General features: G+C 41.9%; 2 protein-coding genes across 3 annotated transcripts; one reads left to right on the forward strand and one right to left on the reverse strand.

Annotated features, from left to right (window-relative positions):
- Positions 1-9,748: 9,748 nt before the first annotated feature.
- LOC100878088 (uncharacterized) lies at positions 9,749-21,708 on the forward strand. The gene is made up of 4 exons (XM_076529525.1): positions 9,749-9,914; positions 13,359-14,543; positions 15,188-15,682; positions 15,936-21,708. Exons 1-3 carry the CDS (start codon positions 9,749-9,751, stop codon positions 15,625-15,627), a joined length of 1,791 nt encoding a protein of 596 aa, XP_076385640.1. The 3' UTR covers positions 15,628-15,682; positions 15,936-21,708.
- LOC105663830 (uncharacterized) lies at positions 11,680-24,224 on the reverse strand. 2 transcript variants are annotated; one of them, XM_076529530.1, is made up of 14 exons: positions 22,989-24,224; positions 22,816-22,917; positions 22,489-22,714; positions 21,780-21,954; positions 21,476-21,562; positions 20,173-20,390; positions 17,973-18,099; positions 15,915-17,902; positions 15,163-15,694; positions 14,296-14,594; positions 14,024-14,230; positions 13,813-13,952; positions 13,364-13,744; positions 11,680-13,101 (listed from the first exon to the last, which is right to left on the reverse strand). In XM_076529530.1, the coding sequence occupies exons 4-7, from the start codon at positions 21,914-21,916 to the stop codon at positions 18,011-18,013; spliced, it is 531 nt and encodes a 176-aa protein (XP_076385645.1). In that variant the 5' UTR covers positions 21,917-21,954; positions 22,489-22,714; positions 22,816-22,917; positions 22,989-24,224; the 3' UTR covers positions 11,680-13,101; positions 13,364-13,744; positions 13,813-13,952; positions 14,024-14,230; positions 14,296-14,594; positions 15,163-15,694; positions 15,915-17,902; positions 17,973-18,010. The 2 variants fall into 2 exon arrangements, with proteins under 2 accessions (XP_076385645.1, XP_076385646.1); XM_076529531.1 differs by lacking the exons at positions 22,489-22,714; positions 22,816-22,917; positions 22,989-24,224 and adding an exon at positions 22,111-22,482.
- Between the last annotated feature and the right edge of the window lie 21 nt (positions 24,225-24,245).

Consider the following 24,245-nt stretch of genomic DNA (forward strand, 5'->3'; position numbering starts at 1 on the left):
GATCTGCGTATTCTCTGAATGCCATCCGGATATCCATGCAACGTATGGAGAGATTACAACCGCGCACCGGTTTCTATGCCATTTATCTTATGTACGTCATCCGGTTCAATCTTCGGAGACTACAATTTCACGCCATAAATTATTTCGCTTAATGTAACGCAACCGCGTTAAAAGCCCTCGAAACTCGCGACTGAAACTCAACTTGGGCTCTCGATTTTAGCTCTTTGAGAACTTCAGACATTTCGTATTTTCTGAATTCAAGTGTGCAGAGTAGAAGTTTTTGGTACTTTAGGATTGTAAGACTTTGAGAGTTTGATGTTATAGAATTTTTTCACTTTGTAAGTCTATTGTGGAAGTTTAGGACTTTGGTCCATTGGGATTTTAATGTAGAGACCTTGAAAATTAGGAACTTGGTAGGAACGTTGATAGGAGCTTTGGGATCTTAGAACTTCGCGATTTTGGAATTTTGGAACTTAGGACTTTGAGTCTTCCCTTGAGACCTTGGGACTTTGCTGACTGGGGACTCTGGAACTTTGAGACCTCCGAAAGTTTGCTACGTGAGACCTTGGAATTTTGAAGTCTTGATGACCTTGTGACCTTCAGACCTCACTACTTTTCCACCCTACAAATCCTTCAGTCTTCCAATCCCCAATTTTCCGTCGATACTAAAGATTTCAATGTATCAACTTCGACACTTCCATCTTGCAGCTAAAATCGTTACCCCAGATAGAACCGTTTATCGAGAGACTTAAATTAACAGCGATTACGCTTTAAAGAGGGTATTGAAGCTCGCGGAAACGATAGACAATTAAACGATGTTTAATCCGCGAAAGACGGACGTTTTATCGTTGAAAGGCTCACGATCTGAATCTCTTTCGCACAAATTCCAACAGCTGTATCTCGGCCGGCTTTACAGTAATCGCGACCGGGCGATAAAGAATACTCACCGGCTTGGAGAACACTCGACTAAATCGCACGGTCGTTTTACCAATCGTCAGATTGCATCTTGATATAAAGAGGATACAAATGGATTCGCGTCGGCGTTCATCGACGAGCACCAGAACACCCACCGGTATTCGTGGGAAGCACGAGGAGCTAGCTCGATTGTATCGCGGCATGATTCACTCTGGAAATGCAGCAGGGTGCAGCACGAGCACCCTTCTCTCTCGATTAGATCTCCCTGGATATACCCTCCACGCTGTGCGCTGCCCCCGATTCTTCTACCCCCAGGATTTTCATTTCGAAGGAATCTTTGGTACTCGACAGGTGAAAATACCTTCATACTGCTAATAGTTACGCTGCAAGATTTACCTGCATTTATTTACCTTCATTTCATTGCAAATGAAATTTCATTGCACTTGTGATTATCTTTAAGAAAGTTATTTTACATAGCTGGGGTTCATTTTTAGAAAATATTTTGACTAGTAGGATTAACACTGTCATGATTGGTCTGAGGAGCTAGAGGTATTTTGATCATAAGGTTCATTTTTATAAAATATATTAACTAGTAGGATTAACTCTGTCATGATTGGTTTGAGGATTAACACTGGTGATTATCTTTAAGAAAATTATTTTACATAGCTGGGATTCATTTTTAACAAATATATTAACTAGTAGGATTAACTCTGTCATGATTGGTTTGAGGATTAACAGTTGTGATTATCTTTAAGAAAATTATTTTACATAGCTGGAGTTCATTTTTAAAAAATATTTTTACTAGTAGGATTAACTCCGTCATGATTGGTTTGAGGATTAACACTTGTGATTATCTTTAAGAAAATTATTTTACATAGCTGGGGTTCGTTTTTAGAAAATATATTGACTAGTAGGATTAACACTGTCATGATTGGTTTGAGGATTAACAGTTGTGATTATCTTTAACAAAATTATTTTACATAGCTGGAGTTCATTTTTAAAAAATATATTGACTAATACGATTAATACTGTCATGATTGGTTTAAGAAGCTACAGGTACTTTGATCATAAGATTCATTTTTAAAAAATATATTGACTAGTATGATTAACACTGTCATGATTGGTTTAAGAAGCTAGAGGTACTTTCATCATAAGATTCATTTTTAAAAAATATATTAACTAGTATGATTAACACTGTCATGATTGCTTTAAAGTGCTAGAGGTACTTTGATCATAAGATTCATTTTTAAAAAATATATTGACTAGTATGATTAACTCTATCATGATTGATTTAAGGAGCTAGAGGTACTTTGATCACAAGGTTCATTTTTATAAAATATATTGACTAGTATGATTAACACTGTCATGATTGCTTTAAAGTGCTAGAGGTACTTTGATCATAAGATTCATTTTTAAAAAATATATTGACTAGTATGATTAACTATGTCATGATTGGTTTAAGAAGCTAGAGGTACTTTGATCACAAGGTTCATTTTTAAAAAATATATTGACTAGTATGATTAACACTGTCATGATTGGTTTAAGAAGCTAGAGGTACTTTGATCACAAGGTTCATTTTTAAAAAATATATTGACTAGTATGATTAACACTGTCATGATTGGTTTAAGAAGCTAGAGGTACTTTCATCATAAGATTCATTTTTAAAAAATATATTAACTAGTATGATTAACACTGTCATGATTGCTTTAAAGTGCTAGAGGTACTTTGATCATAAGATTCATTTTTAAAAAATATATTGACTAGTATGATTAACTCTATCATGATTGATTTAAGGAGCTAGAGGTACTTTGATCACAAGGTTCATTTTTATAAAATATATTGACTAGTATGATTAACACTGTCATGATTGCTTTAAAGTGCTAGAGGTACTTTGATCATAAGATTCATTTTTAAAAAATATATTGACTAGTATGATTAACTATGTCATGATTGGTTTAAGAAGCTAGAAGTACTTTGATCATAAGATTCATTTTTAAAAAATATATAAACTAGTATGATTAACACTGTCATAATTAGTTTGAGGAACTCGAGACACTTTAAAATCATAGAATATTTCATCTTGAACAACCTTAATGAAAGTTTGACATAGACATCTCAAAGACAGCTATCACATGAAGATTAGACCTCTCCAACAGAAAAACATAAGGTAACCTCAAGATAACCTTCAAGTATACTTACGACATTGTTACATGATCTCTAGTAAACACAGTCATAAATATACAAAATACCACTTCAAATACTGTACATAATCAAACTGCCCAAACTCATTGAATCTCCCTGTACACATCATACGCTCAACGAGGGACAAAAGTGAAAAGGCGAGTCGCTAGGGGTTGAACTCACTGGAACAAAAAATGAAAGTTTTGAGAATTCGGTTGAAAAAGGAGGTCCGTTCGCAAACGGATTGAACGGCCGGTCGATCTCGTCCTATTTTAATCGGTTCTCGGCCTTGGAGGACGTATTTGCGTAGCTGGTTTCGCGTCATCCCGGTCCCGGGATGCCGGTAGACCCGACTCCGTGCCCCGAAGGTTGCCGAGCAACCGGTGAATATGCGCAATTACCGGAGGACCGGGCGAGAACGAGCGAACGGACGGCAAGTGGGAGTTGCCGAGGAGATTGTAAAATAGAATGTATCCCGCAATTACCCGGCCATCTAACGCGATCGAACGTAAGAGCCCGATTACCACCGTGGACCGTAGCCGAACAACTACGGGGTTGCCGGCTCGCCCCTACGAACGTCTTCCTCCGGCGAACCGAACGGTAATAGAACGTTACGACGAAAAAATTCATCAGTTTTATGTAACCTGTACGGACCAGATATAAAATTATGGAAACGAGTTTCGGTACAGACTTTTCAAGGTTGCTTTTTAGAAATATATCAATTTTCTTGGATGGGTATTTTGCTTTATGGAACATCTACCCTTGTAATGTATGGGAAAAGAAAATTAGATTCACTCCCCACCCTGGGACTATTTACTAAAATTTTGTATGCAAAGGTAGATCTAAAATTTAAAGTAATACGATGGAATTTTTTGTGACATTTTGTACCGTCTTGTTTTTTAGCAAGAATAGTTATGAATTTTAATTATTTAACCATTGTGGAAGTGGAATTATTTTATTGTCTCGACCTGCCCTCTTTCGATGCTTCATCGAAGCCATATCTCGAATGTTTTTTTTGTACAGTGAGATTAAATTGGTTTAGTATGGAAGATGACATATTATATTATAGTCACAGTCAGTCTTAATACCAATATTCTCTTAACTTAAGCTTTCTCGTGAAATTAAGTTTAATAATTTTTCGATTCAGTCGTTTAATTCCTTACTGATAAACAGTCCCTCTATTTCCTTCGAAGGGTTAATTAATCCATTAAAGTGATTCGATATCTCACAGTAAAGTAAGATTTTAGAAACCATCCGAAACTTTTTCAGTAAAATTCGATGTAGATAAAATATTAATTCCATTCGATGCAGGCTAAAATATATTCCGTAGAAAATTGTTCTAAGAGTGTCGTTTGAACTGTAAAATATTTGCACAAAAGGAATATTGTTTCTACGACACGGCATCGCAGCGAGAAACTCGAGAAATATTAAAAGTATTAAATTAAGGGTTGCAACGTATACCGTAAAAGCCTTCCATTATAGCACGCCGGAATAAAGAATGAAATTTTCTACGCCAGTTCCAATTTCACACACGATACACTGTCGCGTTTAGAATTTTCTAGAGCGTATCGTAACATTCGCGTAAATTTTATCCAGTGAGTTTTCAATTTAAAAAATTTCTGCAATATTCAGAGACGTACAACAATCGTGTGCACAGCAGCCTGTTATAAAAGAACCGTTTTGGAACGTTCGCAAACAAAAGTATCCGGCAACGGTGGCTCAAAGGTCTCCGTACAAAGAGTGCGACATCTAAATAACAACTATGTATTGAGAGAAAAAATTATTCGCGATATTGTTCGAGCGATTATACATAGACGTGCAATTTCTGACAGCGTCCGTTAATTTCTCGGAAATGTTATTGGAACAGAAGGTTTTCATGGCAACGTGAAAGGATAACAATCGTAAATGGAAATTCAGGGCGCGTTTTAATTAAAGATCGAACGTTAACACGATTCGCTAATTAGACTTCCTTTAATCCTCGGGGCTTACGTCGAATTCGGTCCGGTGTTTTAATTGTCTCGTTGTCGGTCAGAACGTTTCAGCCCGCTCGAAACGGCTCGATAAATATTAATAAAAGCATTTGTATCGATAAGCTTGTAAAGACAAATAATGTCTCTTTATCCCTGCACGAACTTATTGAAATTCTAACAATAAAACACAGAAAAATACAACTGAAAAATTAGGCGACCTCTTGACAGACATAGAGGGTGTGACATTAAAATAAGTATAAAATTGGACAAATTGTTATTGCAACTAAAAAGTTTAATAGCGATAAAAATGATTGAGATATTTGACTTAAATGGAACTGCTTGTACGTTCCTTTTTTCAATCGAACGACCAATATGTGCTTCTTAAAAAAGGAATAGTCGTGCAGAGTCGTAAATCTAGAAAGAAGCAAACGTCGTTAATCCGCAGCGAAAAGAAAAGATTGCAAAAATGTCACGAAAGCATCCACGAAGGATTGCGCGTATTCCCCGACATCGTTAAACCTACGGCAACAGGAGTAAAGAAAAAAAAGCGGTTGTACACCCTTCAGGACGTCCCCTGAATCGAAGGAAAACGCTCGGGATAAACAGAGAGGAGAATCGAGCGGGAGGTGGTTGAATGGGGGAGAAAAGTGAACGATGCGCTATCGCGAACGACGCAGACGATACGAGCGGTTAGACGACGTCCGAGAATAAGCGTCGAGATTATAAGGTACGCATACAAAGCATCGTCGGGGAACGAGGAACAGACAGGCGCGCAGCGTCGTCCTCTCGCTCGTGCGCGGGAACACGTGGACAGAGAGAACGAAGGAAACGAGGATACAAAAGGCGAGGATAAACAAGGATCGTCGGCCGTTGAACGAGGAGCAGAAGAGGAGAGGAAAAATCCGCGGAACGGAGACGGGCAGCGAAAGAAAGAGGGTTAAATTGAAGGCAAAAAGGAAAAGGCTCGAGAAAGAGAGACAGCGCGGAGGATGAGGGTAAAGAAAAATGGAAAGATAGAAAGAGCGGGCTGGTTTGCAACGGGAAAAAGAAACGGGAGAGAAAAAGAGAGAGGGCGCGCGGAGAAAGAGTAAAAGCAACGCGAGCGATGCGCTATCGCAAAACCCTGCCAGCGAACGCGGCACGACGCCGGGGTCGGCGCTATCGATTGGCGTCGGCGTTTCCTCGACGTCGCTATTTGCCCGCCGCCGACGTCTCCTTTCTCTCCCTTTCTCTCGCTATCCCTCTCGACTCGCCCTCTTGCAGAACCACCGCTCCGCGCCGTCTCTTTTCCTCGCGGGTTCTCACCTCTGCCACTCTCGACCACCCTCCGTCTCTATTTACTCGGAACTTTCTCTCGCCCTACCTCGTTGCCTCGTGCAACTTCCTGTCTCCGTCTACGTCGTGCCGTCATCCTCCCTCCGCTCTCCGCCGTTATTCCCCTCCAGAAACCTCTCAACCACCCTCGTCCTCTCTCCGTCCATCCAACCCCCGCGTGTTCCTCCCTCGTTGCTCTCTCCGTAGCAACCCCTACCCCTTCGAACTGCTTTCCATCCGACGCGGTAACAGGTGTTGCTCCGGCCCCGAACTCGTACAAAATCGATGGGCAAGAGCCACATCGGCGTCGCGGCTAGGGGTTGTGCTTCCCCTACCGATTCACCCTCTTGCTCGGCTTCCTCGTTCCTACGCTCGTTTCGACCCGTCGATCGGGAAAGGGAAGCGAGCTGTGCGACGACCAGCGACGTGGAGGTGGAACGGAGCAAAAGCGAAACGGAGAAACGTTGGGTGGCGAGCGAGCGAGACGTAGCTGACTAGGGGGTTGAACGACGTCGGTTCGAGAGAGACGGAGAGGAAGCGGAGGGTGGTCGAGGACTGGGAGGAAAGAGAGGGCAACATCGAGCAAACCGGACGCCAGGGAGGGAAAGGAGAAGGAAGCTGCACGAAACGAGGAGGAAAGGACGCAGGCGCCCAGGACGCGAGGCGACGCTGCTCGACGACGCTGCATTGGCAGTTGCACCCCAGCCACACCCGGTACGAGCCATGTAGTCGGGCTACCCTCCACCGCGATACACGGCGGACAATTGTTGCTTCTGCGCCCACAGGTGGTACATCTTCGTCTTCGATTTTCGTGCTCGTAGACGCGGTCCGTGTCGCCGTCGTCCGGCTCTACCGGGCCCGTAGACGAGCCCCGAGCCGACCTAACCGCTCGAACACGCGCCTCGTGCTCGCGACCGCTCCTGCCGACGGAATCGTCGACGTTACGTGGCGGTGCTTCGAATCGTCGTGGTCGTCGTGGTTACGCTTCGCGGTATCGTGCGCGTCGATACGTCGTGCGGGCCGTTTCGGAAAAAGCTTCCGTTCGTTTTCGCGTTCGAACGCGGCTCGTGTCGTCACCGAACATGGCTCCGCGTTATCGAACCGAGAGAACCGAGTGAAAAAGGGAAGCACGGAAAACGGGAAAGCGTACGTGGCTCTCGGAGCTCCGACGACGGCCTCGGCTGCAAGGAGGCCTGCGAACGCAGGCCGCACGAGGGCAGAGTTGTAGCTTCACGCGGTTCTCCGCGATCCTCTTTTCGCGGTGCTTCCCTGGCAGGGGAGAAAAAGCGCGGACAGAGGGTGAAGAAATCGAGCAATCGGGGGCCGTTACCGCTGCAAGACGCTCCGCGGGGAGAGGGGACCACTTACCAGAGGGAGTTATCGACTACACACGTAAGGCGACAGCGCACACGTACGGATACACAAACATCGCGGACCTGTTGTCCAACTTGTTGCTCGTCCCTGCAAAAGGCACACCCGCCTGCCTCGACGACGCACCAGCCAGTTTTCGAAAAAAGAAGCAACGCGACCGGGGAACGAGAAGCTCGCCTAGAAATAGCAAGCTCGCGCGACCACCCGGCTGAAACCGTCGATCCTGGGAGAACCTCTGCCGTTCAGCTACCATCGCGAGGCAGTGCGATCAATCGATTCGTCACCGGAATCGATTCGAGTACTACGAAATTCGACCGCGCGATTACATCGTCGAACTCGCGATCGTCCTCGACGAGCACGGAAGAAGCTCCTCGGATCCGAGAGTCCGGGAACCAGGATAAACGCTCAACAAGTGTTCGGTTAATTTTCTATCGACGAGATTCGTGTGGTCGGTGGAAGAACGGTCCGAATCGATCCGAAGAGGACATCTCGCCGTACGAACGAGCGGACAATAGGTGTGGGCGATAACGAAACGGAGAGGCGGCGTTGTGGCTACTGTTTGCCGGGGATTCACCGTGCTCGAAATCGCCGAGATGAGGGTATCGTCGCGAGTACGGACACGCCCGACCAGCACGATACCGGACCACAGTGTCGCTGCCAGAGTAAAACGCTGCTCGGACCAGCCGGGCGAGTAGACGCTTTCGACGTTCACGAGAGACACGAGACTTAAACGTTCTATGGAAGCGAACCGAAGGAATTCCACGCGAAAAGTGTGTCCCGAATGAGATTCGAGTAAACTCGTGGCGCAAGATACGTATATGTAGAGTAGATTAAGGATTATTAAGATTCCGTTGTGATACGATGAAGAGATCCCAGTGGGAACGCTCGAACGGTAGAGGCGACCGGAAGCGGAAAACAGGGCCGAAGTAGAAGATCGATATCGATAAAAGCGTGTACGCGCACGACGTAATCTTCCAGCCGTGAATACAACGAAAGCAATACTACAAACAAGGTAAAGCAACAAAAAAAGAAGAGAAAAAAAGAGAAGCAAGGCAAGCAGCGCTCTTCGCACCATACAACTCGGAGTCCCTTCCAACCTAATCACGCATCCTCGTTCAGATAGTTTCAGCGGAACGCTTGGACTCGAGTTAGGACTGACTCGCTTCGCCGAAAGATATTTTAATATAAAACGTATACACTGTATCTATAGATATATATACACGCGCGTATATACATACGCACACGTGTGCGTGAACGCGTAAGGTAGACGTAGATACGAAGCTGTTTTTAAGCGATCGTGCAACGACATCTAGATTTAAAATACCGCCCCCTCAATCGCGCAGCGATAACCTCTGATCGAAATCGACGTTTCCGGTAGAGCTCCTCTTGACCGAACTTCTCGAACGGAAGTGCCGTATAACCGGAATCGATGCGACATCGAGAACGAGGCTAATTCTTCTCGAGAATCCGCTTCGAAACGTACGAGAGGACCAAACGAGTACATTTCGGTTAACGAGCAGAAAGGATCCGAGCGGCGAACTCGAGCGGAAGAGGAGCCACGAGGATGCAGTGACCCACGAACAAGAACTACATCGGTTGAAACGTATCGATCGGAGAATCGAATCGCGGCTCGCGTTCCTGGTGGCCTCCGCGGAGACCACCAGGACGACATTTTGCATCGACCAAACGACGATCGCCTCGATACGCTGCTGGAACATCCGTATATCCGGTGTCCGTTAAACGCGGACTCTTCCCCCAGAAGAGAGAGTCTCTTCTCCTTCGTCGATCGAGGAAGCGGGGACAATAAATAATTCAGGAACAAGTTGAAACGCCAGAGTCACCCACCTGGCCCAGACTGATGCGCCTCTCGGTGATTCGCAAACATCTCCCTGGTCGAAGAAGAGCCGGGAAATCGCCTGGACGCTGAACCAACTCGAGAATCCACGGGCTTCTCCGTAAATTCTTGGTCGAAAGGAAAACAGAACACGGCAGCCAAGATGCCGCGCTGTTACATGGTGAAGAAGGCCCTGTGCAACAAGTATATAAGCAGCGTTGCCAGAGGATTCGAAAGCTGGGGTCGTGGAAGGAGCACGCCATCGCCAACCACCATGCAGATACCGGTCTCGCCCATAGAAGGGAGCGTTGCACCCCCTGTTGCTCAAGGTATGACCAACCACTAGCTATCCTCTTACGATTATAACCCCTGCAACGATAATTAAACCTGTTACTCTTATGCTTCGTGATGGATAGATTTATAACTCGATCCATTATCAATCCACTCACGCCTCGTTCCATCTTCTTTCTATCGAATACTGCAAATTATTTCAAATTCAATCGCAACTCTCTTTATGCAACTAATATAAAAATGTACGTAAATGAGTATTCATGCGTGAATTACGCAATTTATGCCTCAAGTGTTCCTCACGTGATATAACGCTGGGTCAATCACGTCATTTGATAGCGTAGGTACATGCGTTTTACTACTAGAACTTGCGTGGGTCCTATGACTTAACACTGTAGCGTGAATCACAACAAATTAATACTTGGTTACTCGCGTGATTTAACACTTGAGTGGCTCTTTAACACTTTAAGTGTGGGTCACTCACACACTTCAATAAGCGTAAATCATTCACGAGTTTTAATACGTAAGTCATTCAACACCGGAGTGTACGTTACTGATGCAATTAAATATTTTAAGCGTGGGTCACTTACGTGTTTCAACATATAAGACCACTTCCGCAATTAAAGCTAAGAAAATTTAATACTAAAGTACACTTTAATATTAAAGTGCCATCGATCAAACAACATAGATCACACAATACATAGGTCATTTCGAAACGTAGACTCGCATGATCGAGTGTTAAGGAGTACACGTTCTTCGGGGTTTCTTGCAAGGAGAAATATAGAAAGAGATTGGGTCATCAATTATCGTGAGCGAAGAATAATGATCAATATTTTAGCCGCAGCTATTACGTTCAATTAATGCGAATGTTGCTATTTGTTCCAAATGTCCGTGGTATTGATTCACCCTCTAGCCATATATCGTTCGTCCCGTGTCGGCGCGCTGCAGGAGCGAGCGTTTCGTCGCAGCAAAGAAAAACCTACGAAAATCGTCTGCTGTATTGAAATATTTCAGGCATCACGCGAGCATTGAATCGAATAATTCTTATTCAAAATTGAAATTTTCGACATGCTATTCAATTATCAATTAATATAACATCGAACCAATCCGCTTCTTTTTCAAATTTCCTGTCGAAATTCTATTCAATATCGCATTACAAGTTTGTTAGTTACGTCACGTACATTTATTAAAGAAGTAAAAACACGCGCTCGAAAATTCAATTATTCTTCATCCTCGTACTTTACAAAATGAAACCCGGTGAAATTTCGTTTGGCGAGGAAAAACGAAACAAGCTTGTCTAACCATGAAGCTTATATTATACCGGCAAAAAAAGGATGGTGCTCGAGGAAAAATGTAAACGAAGAGGCGCGAAACGCTCGCGATACGTCGCCGAGGTGGCAATTTCTAGCGACGACGGTGCAATTCGCGGTAAACGTGTTACTCGTCGCGGCAAAGCTACATTAATTGTCTGAATTGTCGTTCCCGGTAGCGGCGTTTCAAGCGACGGCCCCGTTTTGTAAGGCTCGGTTTATGCTTCGTGTTCATAATCGAGTGAATGAGAAAGTGTCATGCGAAACTTGTGTCGGAGACATTAATGGAGCTACAAAGACCGCACTTAAGACTCGTTACAATGCCTGCACACGCTTGCGGCACTGTCGGGAAACCAGGCCAATCGAACGAGAATAAAGATGATATTCGTCGAGAAAATTACGCGACGCTCTATCGACGAAACATAAAGATACTCCGTACCGAGTCTTAATTAAAATTTAATCGGATCACTGATTTCAAAATGGGAACTGTTACGCGAACGCTTTGAAATTTTTTAATTTGCAAATAAACTGATTGCAACGTCATCGGATATTTAGAAAATTACATTGGTACAATTCTACCTTGGTACGAGACACTTTTGCAAATTATTATCTGCAGAAAACATTCAAGTTTAATAACGTAATAATTATTCGGTGTTAAAATAAGCAAAAGAGCTTGACGAATAGAAAAATCGGTGACCGAACGTCTCGCGGTAATCGTAGGAACCATTTTGCTCAAGAAGCGAAGGATAGAATGGAACGAGGAGTAAAAAAGCAACAGAACAACTCGACGCGCTTTGAAAAGACTAGAAGAGGTGGTCCTCGCACGGAAGCGGCGTTTGCTCGAACGAAACGCGCAGTTTCATAACCGAGTTATCGTGAAATTTTATATCCGCTCGGTCGTACACTTTCCTTAGCCATCCACTCATCCCCTTTGACCTCGTTTCCAACATGCTTGCCGTCATAATCCCCTGCCCCTTGCCATCGTCCCCGCGCCACTTCAACGACCAGGTTCGACACCGTTCACTGCCACGTCTACAACACCGACCAGAGTTCCCCGTCTTTCCTCTCCGCTCGTTAAATCTCGATTAAAAAGTCAAATTAAGAAATCGAGTTACACGCTACTCGTCAGGTGTCTCGTTAATATCGCATTGTCGCGAACGACCCGGTAAAAAAGGGGCTGACGATCCTTTTTCGCCCCTTTTCCTCGACCTTTCTATTACGTTTCTCCTCGTTTCTTTTCTGGGAAATAAAAACGGCTCGGTAGCCCGTCTGCGCTGCACTCGGGCAAACTTTTCCTCCTACAAACGAAATTCCAGTCGCGAGGTTTATTGAATCTCGCGAACGAGAGATTCTCGCAGTGGCGTAACTAGACAGGGTGCTCCTACTATCTCTCACTCTGGATCTACAGATATGGCATATGTCGATATATTGCGTGATCAAATGATTTATGTCGGAGTATGTAAAGCTACGCATGATCGAACACGTGGATATGCAGCAATCGGCGATATAACGCATGGTGATTTAACGCAAACCTCGGACAATCAATATACTATCGATATTTCTGAATTTACAAACTTCCACTTTCATGATATCTATTATGCATACTGCCGATGCAATATTGAAATATTAACGACACAAAAATATATTAATTGTCCAAAGTTCGTGTAAGACTGCCTCCCTTCGGACAAAGATCCTAGTTACGCCAATGGACCCTTCTCGTTTTTTCCCGAGAACTTGATCTTCCCGAGCTTAATTGCTACTCCCGAAGCGCTAAGATTGATCGATGCTTCCTGCTGTTTCCGAGAGTCTCGTGGGTTTGGGAATTCCAGACTCTCGCGAGTAACTCTTCTTATTTGAGATGGAAGTACGCACTCGAAACTTGTATTTGGACCGTGCATCTTACCGTAGAACTTGTAATCTGAAATTATTAAATAGGTATTAAGACTTTACCTCGAGTACTATAGGCGTATATAACCTAGCTAAACAGAACCATCGTGGTAACTCGTAATTTCATACTTACATTAGAAATTCATACTACATGCTTCGAGGAAGAAATTTATTACATATCTTGTTTTGCATTTAGAAAATTGCTTCGCATAAGTAATAAAGAGTGAACCATAGCAAGCTAACGAATAGTCCACAAAGAATTAAACAACAATTTATTGTATGTTGCAGAGTACCTGAGCACGCAATCTCAGGACACGAGAGCAACGACAGGAACGAAGACCCTCGAGCAGGAGGTTTCCAGGGAGAGGCTGAACGAGCCCAGCGACGCTAACGCGACGTCACCGAATGCAACGAGCAACGGCACCATCTTCGCGACGGAACCTCCAGCAACGGCGTGGACGGAGACGACGACGGTGATCACCTGCACCACTGGCTCGTCCTCGATAATCATCCCACCTGCAACGGAGTCCAGCACCGAGAATACGATGGTGACGTCCACGTTCGCGTCTCCCAGATCACCGTCCAGACCAGTTACGGAACAGCAAATGAGCGTGCTTCATCATCTGCCACCCGGAGAGCCATCTCCTCCTTCGAGTACCGCTACACCGTATCACCTGGAAGAAACCACGAATCATTCGACGTCCGAGTCGAGGATAGGGTCCGATTGTAATGTAGTGGTTACCAATTACGTGTCATCGATGTTCAAGGACCGTTCTGCGGCCGAGACAGAAGCTGCCCACGATCTGTTAGAGTTGTCCAGGTCTCTGCCACCCTTACCACCGCCCAGTGTTGCCATCGGACCACAAAGCGTCGTGGAGACACCTGCGACCGATATTCAAGAGATGACGGTCTACCAACCAGAACAACCGATCTACCAAGTGAACACCATCGACCTCGCCAGCTCTACCGTGTACACCCATCATCAGCAACAGCAACCACCCACCGCGAGCATCATCTACGAGCCCAGCGCGACGATAGTTCAGCAAACGGGCAGCGTGTTCATCCCCCTGTCGCCGGTGCAGGAGATCCTGCTGACCTACAGCACACCGTCCATCCCGTGCACGCCGATCGTTGCCCAGCAACCGCCGCAACCGCCACCGCTGCAGAAACAGCCGCTTCAGCAACACCAGCCCATCGAGACTGCGCCACCCCTCACGCCCCCTACCTCCGAGTGCAGCAGCGACATCGAGAATAACAATCCCAACTCGCAGCCCAGCCAGAAGGACAAAGAAGTGCAGACAGTGATCGAGCAGACCGAAGTAAAGCCAGCTAGTTACACCTATGATACCCTGTTGGTGGCCGATGGAAGGTCGAAGAACAAGAAGAGCGCGCCCAGTCAGAAGAACCAGGAGACTGAACCGATCGAGGCACCGGAGACCTCGAAGATCGGACGATACGTCTGCTGCGAGTGCGGTATGTGTTCCGGCGTAATTGAGAGTTCCGAAGAGCACTTTCTTATTTGCGCTGAAAGTTTGGAGAACCGATGTAAAAATGATAGATGAATTTAGAGAAAACTTTCAGCGTAGTATTACTTTGGTACAACTACGAAAGGAGTGAACGGCTTTGGGACTGAATTTTGCATAGTTATGAGAACACAAGCTCTGCATAATTGTAGCACTTACTTCTAGCGTTCAGAAAATTAGGGTAAAGTAGACTGCTATTACATTGCCAAGAATGAAGTGAAAAGGTTTAGAATGGCCAATATAATACATGGCGATGAAACATCTACCGCGTGATAAAACGAGTAACAATCTAACCCATGATAATGCAACGCGTAACACGCGATGAATAAGTATTACAATGCATGGTATAAAGGTGATGTAATATAAGTCTACAATATTTAACTCTACGATAAGGTGGCAGCTATAGCCCATAAACGCCTACAATTAGTTTAACAGACTTAGCACCTATGATTTCGCAAAGTTCTAACTTGCGGTGCTTAAACCTAATCAGCGTCCCAAAGGCCATGCCCTCCATTTGTAAGCGCATGAAGCCTAACAGCCAACATATTAAGGTAATTTACATAACTAACTCTCGTTCAAATTTCTTCCTTCCAGGCAAGCAGTACGCAACATCGTCGAACTTATCGCGGCATAAGCAGACGCACCGCAGCATCGATTCGCAGTCCGCAAAAAAGTGCATCCATTGTGGCAAGGCGTACGTGAGTATGCCAGCACTGGCGATGCACGTGTTGACGCACAAGCTGACGCACAGTTGCGGAGTCTGCGGTAAGATGTTCTCCAGGCCTTGGTTGCTGCAAGGTCATCTAAGAAGTCACACCGGGGAGAAGCCTTACGGATGCGCCCACTGCGGTAAGGCGTTCGCTGATCGCTCGAATCTTCGTGCCCACATGCAGACACACTCGGCGGATAAGAACTACGAATGTCACAAATGTCATAAGTCGTTCGCGCTGAAATCCTACCTGAACAAACACCTGGAATCTGCCTGCCAGAGGGAGAACGACGAGAGCAGCAACGACGTCGATGCGCCGCAGTAACCATACCCCCTTTTGGTGGATGCTTGTCGACGCTGGGCTCTTTGATCGCCATTGGGTGAGTTGAAACCTTAATGACATAATTTAGTACTACTTGTTGAATTCACTTTGATCTATAGAAAAACTCTGTACGCTTTCTAAATAAACTTAAATATTTTTAAATAATCTGAATGGTTGAAAAATACTTTTAGATATAGGACAATTTCTTTTCACAAAATTTAATAGCATCTGAGAGTTGGTTTTGTCTGACTCTCAGATTTTAACATGTTTGTATTGCGAAATATACTCACGTATCAATTGTTCTCTTTCAGCATGTACTAAAAGAATTTCAAAAACTTCTCGACGACGCAACATTGTGGTGCATCGACGCTGATGCGATAACTTGAATGGTGATTCCTTCAACTCCCTCGAAAACTTGAAAACCAATGTGAATCGAAGTTCGAAACTACACGGGAAAAGGAACACACGAAGCAAGACACAATCGAGCGTTTCTTGCCGTCATCGTTGACGCCACAGGTGAGCCTTCGTCTTTCGAACAGATCGACATCTTCAGCGTCGTACATCCAACGTAATCTGGGTAAGCAAACGGTCCAGAAACGCGACCGATTAAATCTGCGACCAAGCTAATTAAACGAAAGAAGATGAAATGCTTTAAAATCAGAGGTTGACCATGAATTAAGAAAACATGGTACGGATTTTTGTGTAACTATGAATGTTAGCAGCGAATTTTAACCCCTTGGATAACGTGGAATTACATAACAATTAATTTGTTAGGTTTCGGAGATTTGTATGAAAGCTATTTGGCTATGAAACATATAATTTAAATTTACATTAACCGCGATTTTATTGAAATTAAAAATCACTGTTAATATTATTATTAGTACTACAAGATTAAACTTATAACAAAGTAGTTATTTGAAATATAAATCGCAATATAAAATCGCCAAGGGTTAAAATTCGCAATCGGAAAGTAAAGAACATACAGGGATACAGTTTAGGGCTTAAAAGGAAACAGCGAGTTTCTTCGCATCGATCGCGCACGATGCGATTCAAACGGCATTCCTCTTGTCCCTCCGCACTCGACGGAACTCCGTTCACCGTCTGGTAATCGATATTCAAAACTCGAGGGAAACGAAACGGCACTCGTTCCGTTCCCAATGCTCGCTGCCGATTAAGGATCTGCAGGGCTTTTGGGCAAACGCGGCTACAGCCGAACCGATGCAATACTATCGAGGGACCATCAATTTGTGAGTAAAATTCATTTCGTAACGAGAACCGAGTCGAGTCAAAGAGCTGTTTCGAGGGCGGGCGTAAACAGCTCCACGTTTACAAGCTTTTATCGTTAGCGACCTTATCCTCCTCTTCGATACTGTAAACTTTTTCCAAACTTGCACACGGTACCTTTTATCCTGTCTCGTTGATTTTATGGGAGTTCTAGATCCATTTGTTTTACCTGCAACTTAGTTGTTTGTTCCAAGTTAAATGACCGATTTAAGGCGTTCAATTTTATCGAGTAGTTAATAAGTCTTTCACTTTATTCTAAGACATCTTTATAAACATTCGCTGTTTTAATTTAGTTGTGTTCTTTGAATAAGTAGTTCAAGCAGAAGATTTTTCATGCAGTTCAAGCTTTCATCCTTTATATCAAACGTTAATTCACCAGTTTATCTTTCTCGATAGTTCACTGTATGATAATAATGAAAACTTGTAACTTTCTAAGACAGCAAAATGTTGCATCTCAAATGACCAAAATAAGCTGAAATAAAACACTGCGTTAACGCTACTTTTCAACGCATGCTTGTGAACTGCATAGAATATTTCTCGTCGTCGATAAAAGAGTGACACGGTTGACAAAATGGAGTCATGATTCGAAACGGTGCAGTTGCGATGACCGGTTTCGCGAAAACTTTTCGCCCGTTTCAATTTCCTCGAGACGTCTGGGATGCGTCGTTTTTCCGAAAGTTCTATCGACGCCCTCGGCGTACAATACAGGTGGAGAGGGGCAGAGGGCACACGTCGAAAGTTTTCATCAACATTTCACGTGAACTGGACCACCTGTTGAATGCAGGAATGACCATTCGGTGGCGAAAGGGTCGCTCGTTCTGCTTCCCTGAATTATAGAACGTCCTCCTGTAATTTCCTCGTTGTTAAATACGCGAGTTGGATCGCGATTTCGCGATTCTCGCGCTTTGAATCGACCAATTCGAACGTTCCTCGTTCTTCTTTTCTTCTTTCTCCAAACGATTCTAGTCGAAAGCTTTCGATCGCTGTGGCGAATCTAGTCACAAGATCAACGTGTTTATTATTTATTTATTTTATTGTTTATAGGATATCAAGCTTAAGTTTACCTAGACTAATTTATTTATTGAATAAATGCTGATTCTTCTCAGTTCTGAAGACTCCACGTATGTGATATTAATTTAGTATTTCCTCGTTGAGAGTAAGGCACAGTAGGAACAAGAGGAATGTCGGGCACTGAAATAAAAAGTAAGAAGTGAGAAAAGAATTTTCTCGTTGAATACCAAAAACGAAACTGACAAGGGGTGCGCCATTTTTGAGACATTGATCTGGTACAGATTTAACGCAACCATAACATAAACAAATTTTGCAAAATTATCCGTGCTATTAAATTTACAGTTTAGTCTAATAATAATACTAGCATTACTACTAATTAAAAATTAAAGAATGTTTACCTGTCGAAATTGAGAAATTGATTTTCACATTCTAACTCCTTAACTAAGTAAAAATTAATAAACTTCCTATACAATTGCATTATAATTTTGCAAAAACCCTTCAGCGATTTCCTACAAAGTTTGAACCAAATCAATGTATCGAACTTCCCCTGCAAGAAGAAGAAGAAGAAACTTACTCTCTAGTCAGCGAGCTACGCTTGAAATGTATCGTTTTATCTTAGGTTGCCCCGGAGCACGGGGCAGACGTATAGTCAGCAGGGTGAAATTTTGATTTCGTTCGTCCGTGTTGCTTTCACGTGAAACGCGTTTTTATATCACGTAGAGATATTTTGGTACGAGACATTTTCAGCGATTAGAGACGAATTAGGGTTGACGAATAAATTGCGTGTAATCGGTTAGTTCGCGTAGTGTAATTTAAAAGGGAAGCAAAGAGCTTTAGCGATGTTTAAGTTGTAAGAAGACGTTCAATTCGTTCGCAGAAGGTGATCGTGGATCGAACGTTGACTCGTTCGGGCAACTTGCGAGTGATTCGGTGGAGGAAAACGAAATAACGTAAATGTTAAATATTGAAGAGACTTAGTTCCGTGCAATTTTGAATCACTTGCACGTTGCGTATAAATATGTTTTAAGTCAGAAATAGACTTGCCTAACGCTTCTATAAGACTAGATTAAACCTCGTGGCTGTTGACTTGTACATAAATCCCATTATTTTTTCACGTTCTTATTAAATGATTTACTATCGATAAGCGTAAGGTTTCTAGTCGTAGCGGTCGTTCGATTTTCTCCTTTCGTCATTTTTATTCGAGTTAAGCGAGTCTGGTTCTGACTGAGCTCCGGATGAAAGAGGAACGGCGTTATCCTGAAATCGTTCTGTGCGTTCGTTTCTACGGGACACTCATAAATTTCTTGTCCTGACTCGATAGTAAGATACGGAGAGAAAAGGGAAGCATACGCAAAGTCTACCTCTGACTGTTGTCAGAACAGAATCGACCTGGTAAAGTAGGTCGTACGCAATTTCGTCACACCCTTAATAATTCACAGTTAAACAGTCTCGTCTTCACGCTGTATTACAATACTCGACAGTCAATCGAATCTCTAATTAATTAGAGTTAACCTCGTAACGATAGTCAATAATAAAACAAAGGATTATGAACTAGAACGTTATCGAGGTGAATTGTTTCACGTTACAGCAACGAACCGCGGCGACATGTTTTTAACTGTATCAAATATTCTGGTCTGTTTAAAGTTTTTAGATTGAACTTTAAAGCGATACGTACACGAAGCAAGCAATAGTCGTCGACGTCAATTTTAGTTTAAAGCTTTAAGCACACTTTCAAATATTACAGAGTTCGATATCGGTTATTTAGAGTGCGTTAAATAAATAATCAGAGGAAGGAAGTACTACCGAATTCTCAATTGTACTTATAAGGTGTGACAAAATAAAATGTCGACGACAGTTGGTTGCTTCGTTCCGAAGCTTTCGGTTCGTTGCCGTGTCGACGAACGTTTCGCCGTTTCAAAGATGTTCTCGAAATGAATAGCGCAGCTTCGGGGCTTGCCGACGCGATTTCCTCGATGCTTTTCTCGGCTCGCGGGAGAAAAGCATGATAACGCGTAGATTCATTGAACGAGCAGGGAGAAACGATATCGCAAGCCGCAGAACTGAACTCGCGAATACAAATTAACGTTAGATCGTCGCCGTAGTGTACTTGAACGCAAACAGAAAAAAGATTTAAAAGCAAAAAAAAAGAGGTGGTAATTATTAATGATATTAACGATAAACGGACAGTCGACACTATTTTTTAGATATTGAAATACGATTTAAGCCAGGACCCAGGACGATCATGCCTCGTACGTTTCTCGGTCCAGGAAGAGCTTTTTGTGCTTTTGTCCGGGATTTGAAACAAGCTTCTTTCTATCGGCTGTGCGCTTCGATTTCGAGTAGAACGCGGGAAATCGTGCACGTGTACGACGATGATCCAAGCAAAACTTGTTTTAATGTCCCTCGACGCAGCGTTGATTGTCTTTAAGGAATCGTGATGGATTCTTCGAACGCTAGTTAATGGTACTGACCTAGAACAGGGTATTTTAGAAAAGTTAGCGAGCTAAGTATTTCTTTTGTAAAGGCAGAATGTTCACAAATTCTTTTCTTCTTTTGATAGAGATTTTAAGGATGATAGCAATATGAACAAAAAACTGACGTTTTTTAGTTCATAAATGAACAAGGAACACTCTATACAACTTCCTATTTCCGTCGACTTAATTAATTTATGTAATCCAAAGGAAATCTTTGTAAGTTGAGACATGCTTTAACCGCTTGTTAAACTTATCAGGAGTAACTGATCTGTATTCGTGACAATTTTTTAACGCCAGACACCATATCGCTTCGTTTTCATTTATTTTCTTCTTTTCTTTACAACAAAGCTAATTGCCCGGAGTTGCGTCGTACTCGTTACCGTCACGAAGCATCGCTTAACAGAATTTTCTAGCATAGGGATTTCTAAACTTTTCCGAGACCCATTCTTATAAACAGCAAATGTTCGCGACCATCCGCTAATAATGTTCAAATGTTTCAAAAGAGTGGGTCGGAATTATAGTTTGGTGATCCTTATTCTAGCAAGTAGAAAACAACCAACTCTTTCCAGTGGCTGAGCACGATTTAAAAAATTAGAAGAGTAATAAAGAAGAAACTTATCGCCCCATAGCTGTAAAGTTTGCTCGATGGTTAAGTATGGTGATAAGCCGCGAGACGCGAAGAGAAAATTAATGAAAACGAGAGAAGATTCTTTTCCTAGTTCTATCGTAAGATCGATTATCATTTCGACACGTCGCTTAATTAAGTATAAAAAAGACTCTACAGAGGACCAAAGTACGTAAATGTAACTGTACGCCGAAACCGTGGCGCTCAAAACAGCGATAAATGTAATTGATATCGCTTTCGTGATGATACGCGTTGTCAATATAAGCGGGAATCAATGAAAGAATGATAAAAGGAATGATTTAAAGAGGAACAGAGCTGGCTGTTAATATATACATTTGAGGACACGGTAAAAAAAACAACGAAAACCACGTGACAAAAATTGTCATGTAATTTAATTAATTAATTAATTTACTAGGGGACAGACGCACGATATGCTATGTGTATATGTGTATTGTACATGTATGTTAGTCCGAACGTTCTACACCGAGACTTTTCGCGACAACGATTGCCTCTGATTAATTTCAAAACGTCGCTGCATGCTTTCCTGAAAAAGAAAAAGATTATTTCATCCGTGTCGCTTGTTTTCCTTTTTAAAATTGCATTTAATAGTTATAAGGGGAGTGACTTGAAGAACACTGAGTTCAAAGTTTAAACAATTATAGGCAGTATTAAAAGTGATATTTCTACACATAAATAAAATCTTTGCAAAAATAAGAGTTTGATTATTAGACTACAGAATTTAAAAAATGAAGAATTATTACTTTTGAGACCTTTTACAATTGAAACAAATCAGTGTTTGGAATATTGTACGCTCTCTTCGTATAACTAATCTTCTTTTCACGCATACGTCTCGAGTCTTCATAGATTGATACCGTCTCACGGATCCGGTGATTATCATCGATCGAACTTCCGCTTCGTTTTCAAGGTTTTCTAAATCTGTAAGTTAAAACGACGTTACTAGCTACAAAGGAAACGCGAAAAATAAATTATCCATTGCTTGATGAACGGGTAATTTGCGAGCCACGGATAAGAAATAGGTTAGACTTTAATAAATGCAATTATGAAATTAATTAGAGCGCGATCCGTGCTTACCTCCGTACACGATAATTTACATTTCGCTCGAGTTTCATGCAGAGTCGATAAGTACGAAAACTGCACGTAACTACGCCGTCAGATCGTTTCATGTTTACACACATCGCGCGCCAGTGAGATGAAGTAAAATATAAATGAAAAATGTAAAAAAAGACAACAGAAGAGAAGCAGGCATGATCATCAGCAAACCTGGCTTTTTGTGAAAAGGCAAAAAAAAAGAAAAAAAAAGGAAACGTCGAAAAAAAGGGAAAAACATAGAGTTTAGATTAGTGTGATACAAGGTACGACAAAGCAATAATTTAGTGATTGTATGATATATTTGATTAGTGAATTAGCGAGCTAAGTTTAATGGTAAACTTTCGGAACTTAAATACCTACTTGATAAATCGTATAGTTTTGTAGAAACACTGAGAATATTTGCCACTTGAGGTATGAAAACAAAAAACGCTGTCTTGGGATCAAAGATATAACGACAAACGTCGAAGAATTAGTGAAATGTGCAATTTATGGTCGCTGATAACCATAAAATTTTTTAACGATTTTCTTGTTCTCACATCACGAAACCTCGTTCCGTTCCTTCGAATATTGCGCATCGACAAAGACCCTAAAACAAATCAAATTGGTTTTAATATAACGACGATTAAACTTGTTTCTATAAAATAAATTGAAACTTCCATAAAGGTGCAATTGAAACAGTATTTTTACCGATGCGCGAATCATGTTGGTGCCAAAATGTCATATGATTCAATGATTTATTGCTTCGACGAATCACAGAAACTCAATAAATAAAACAATTAAGGTGCTAATCTGCAATACAAAGCGGAATAAGAATTTTAAGGATTCGTAATTCTGCATTCTGTAAAGTAGTTACTACTTACGCTGTGTATTTGAGTATCACGTGATTTCCGTTTGACATTGCATCGAAATACGTAACATTTCACTCGTTCCAATTGTACGCTTTTCTTTCCATTAAACGATTGCAAAGAATCCTTTGATACTCAAAGAGAGCATTTTTTATAAAATCTTACACGTATGTAAGTATTGCACGTCAAACAGAGGTGTGAACACCTTTGTTAACCTTTTTCGTAACACGATTGTGCACGAGAAACAAAAATTAATCGATTATCGATCGGATTGAGAAATACTGTTTGGAAGCTATTTTCTTGCGCGCCTTTTTGAAATGTCATGTTTGTTTGTTGAATTTCAAAAAATTGATTAATTGAAATGTATTATTTAGGTTGATAAAGCAAAAGCAAATTTTGTACGAATTATACGATTGACTTACACTCAAAGGAATTTAAAGTTTGTTTTGTTTAATGTCAAACATGTAAATACATAACCTTTCCATTCCTTAATAAGTGTCGCAAAACATGCGTAGAAATAGAGATCAGCAAATTTCTCGACCCGACACTTTTCTTTGAATGTTCAAACAATATTCCCAAGAGCGTCTCGGCTCACAAAATAAATTTTTAAAAAATCCCAAGACTGATAATGAATATATCGTGATGCATGCACATCCGATTTATTTAAGTCTACGTCTAAACGAGCTCAAAGCTTACCTTATGAAAATCGTTTTTAAATGTTCCAACTTCCTGAATAAGGTGTATGTGTGTATGTTTGTATGAGAGAGATAAAGAGAGAAATAGAAAGAGAAAAAAATGAACGAAGGTCTACATTTTTTATATTCTTGATCGCCGGAAGTTGTTAATCCGCAATTTAGTGATCATCTTTAATGGCTATTTCATTATTAAATGATTGTAGTTATTATTTGAAATAATAATCTAGTTTTGAACAACACAAAACACACATATGTACAAACTAACAGATTTATTCTAAGTACTAGAAGTTTTACCGACGGAAAATGACCTTCGTCGTTTTTTCGAAATTTCCAAACTCATTATAAATATATATGAACCTTTAGTATACAGAAAAGAAAACAAAGTAGAACCGTTTTTGTTTGATTTTCGTTATACAGTGTAATTAATACTCGAGGGAATCTAATTTATGCACAAGCGTATACGCATTATTTTTAATTGGACCGCACCAGAAATTTCGCCAACATAAAACTCAACAATTAGCGATAAAACGAAACAGTAACATAACAAATTATTAATGTACTTACAATATTTAAGGAT

The sequence above is a fragment of the Megachile rotundata genome, chromosome 3 (assembly GCF_050947335.1).
Source record: "Megachile rotundata isolate GNS110a chromosome 3, iyMegRotu1, whole genome shotgun sequence".
Classification (NCBI taxonomy): domain Eukaryota; kingdom Metazoa; phylum Arthropoda; class Insecta; order Hymenoptera; family Megachilidae; genus Megachile; species Megachile rotundata.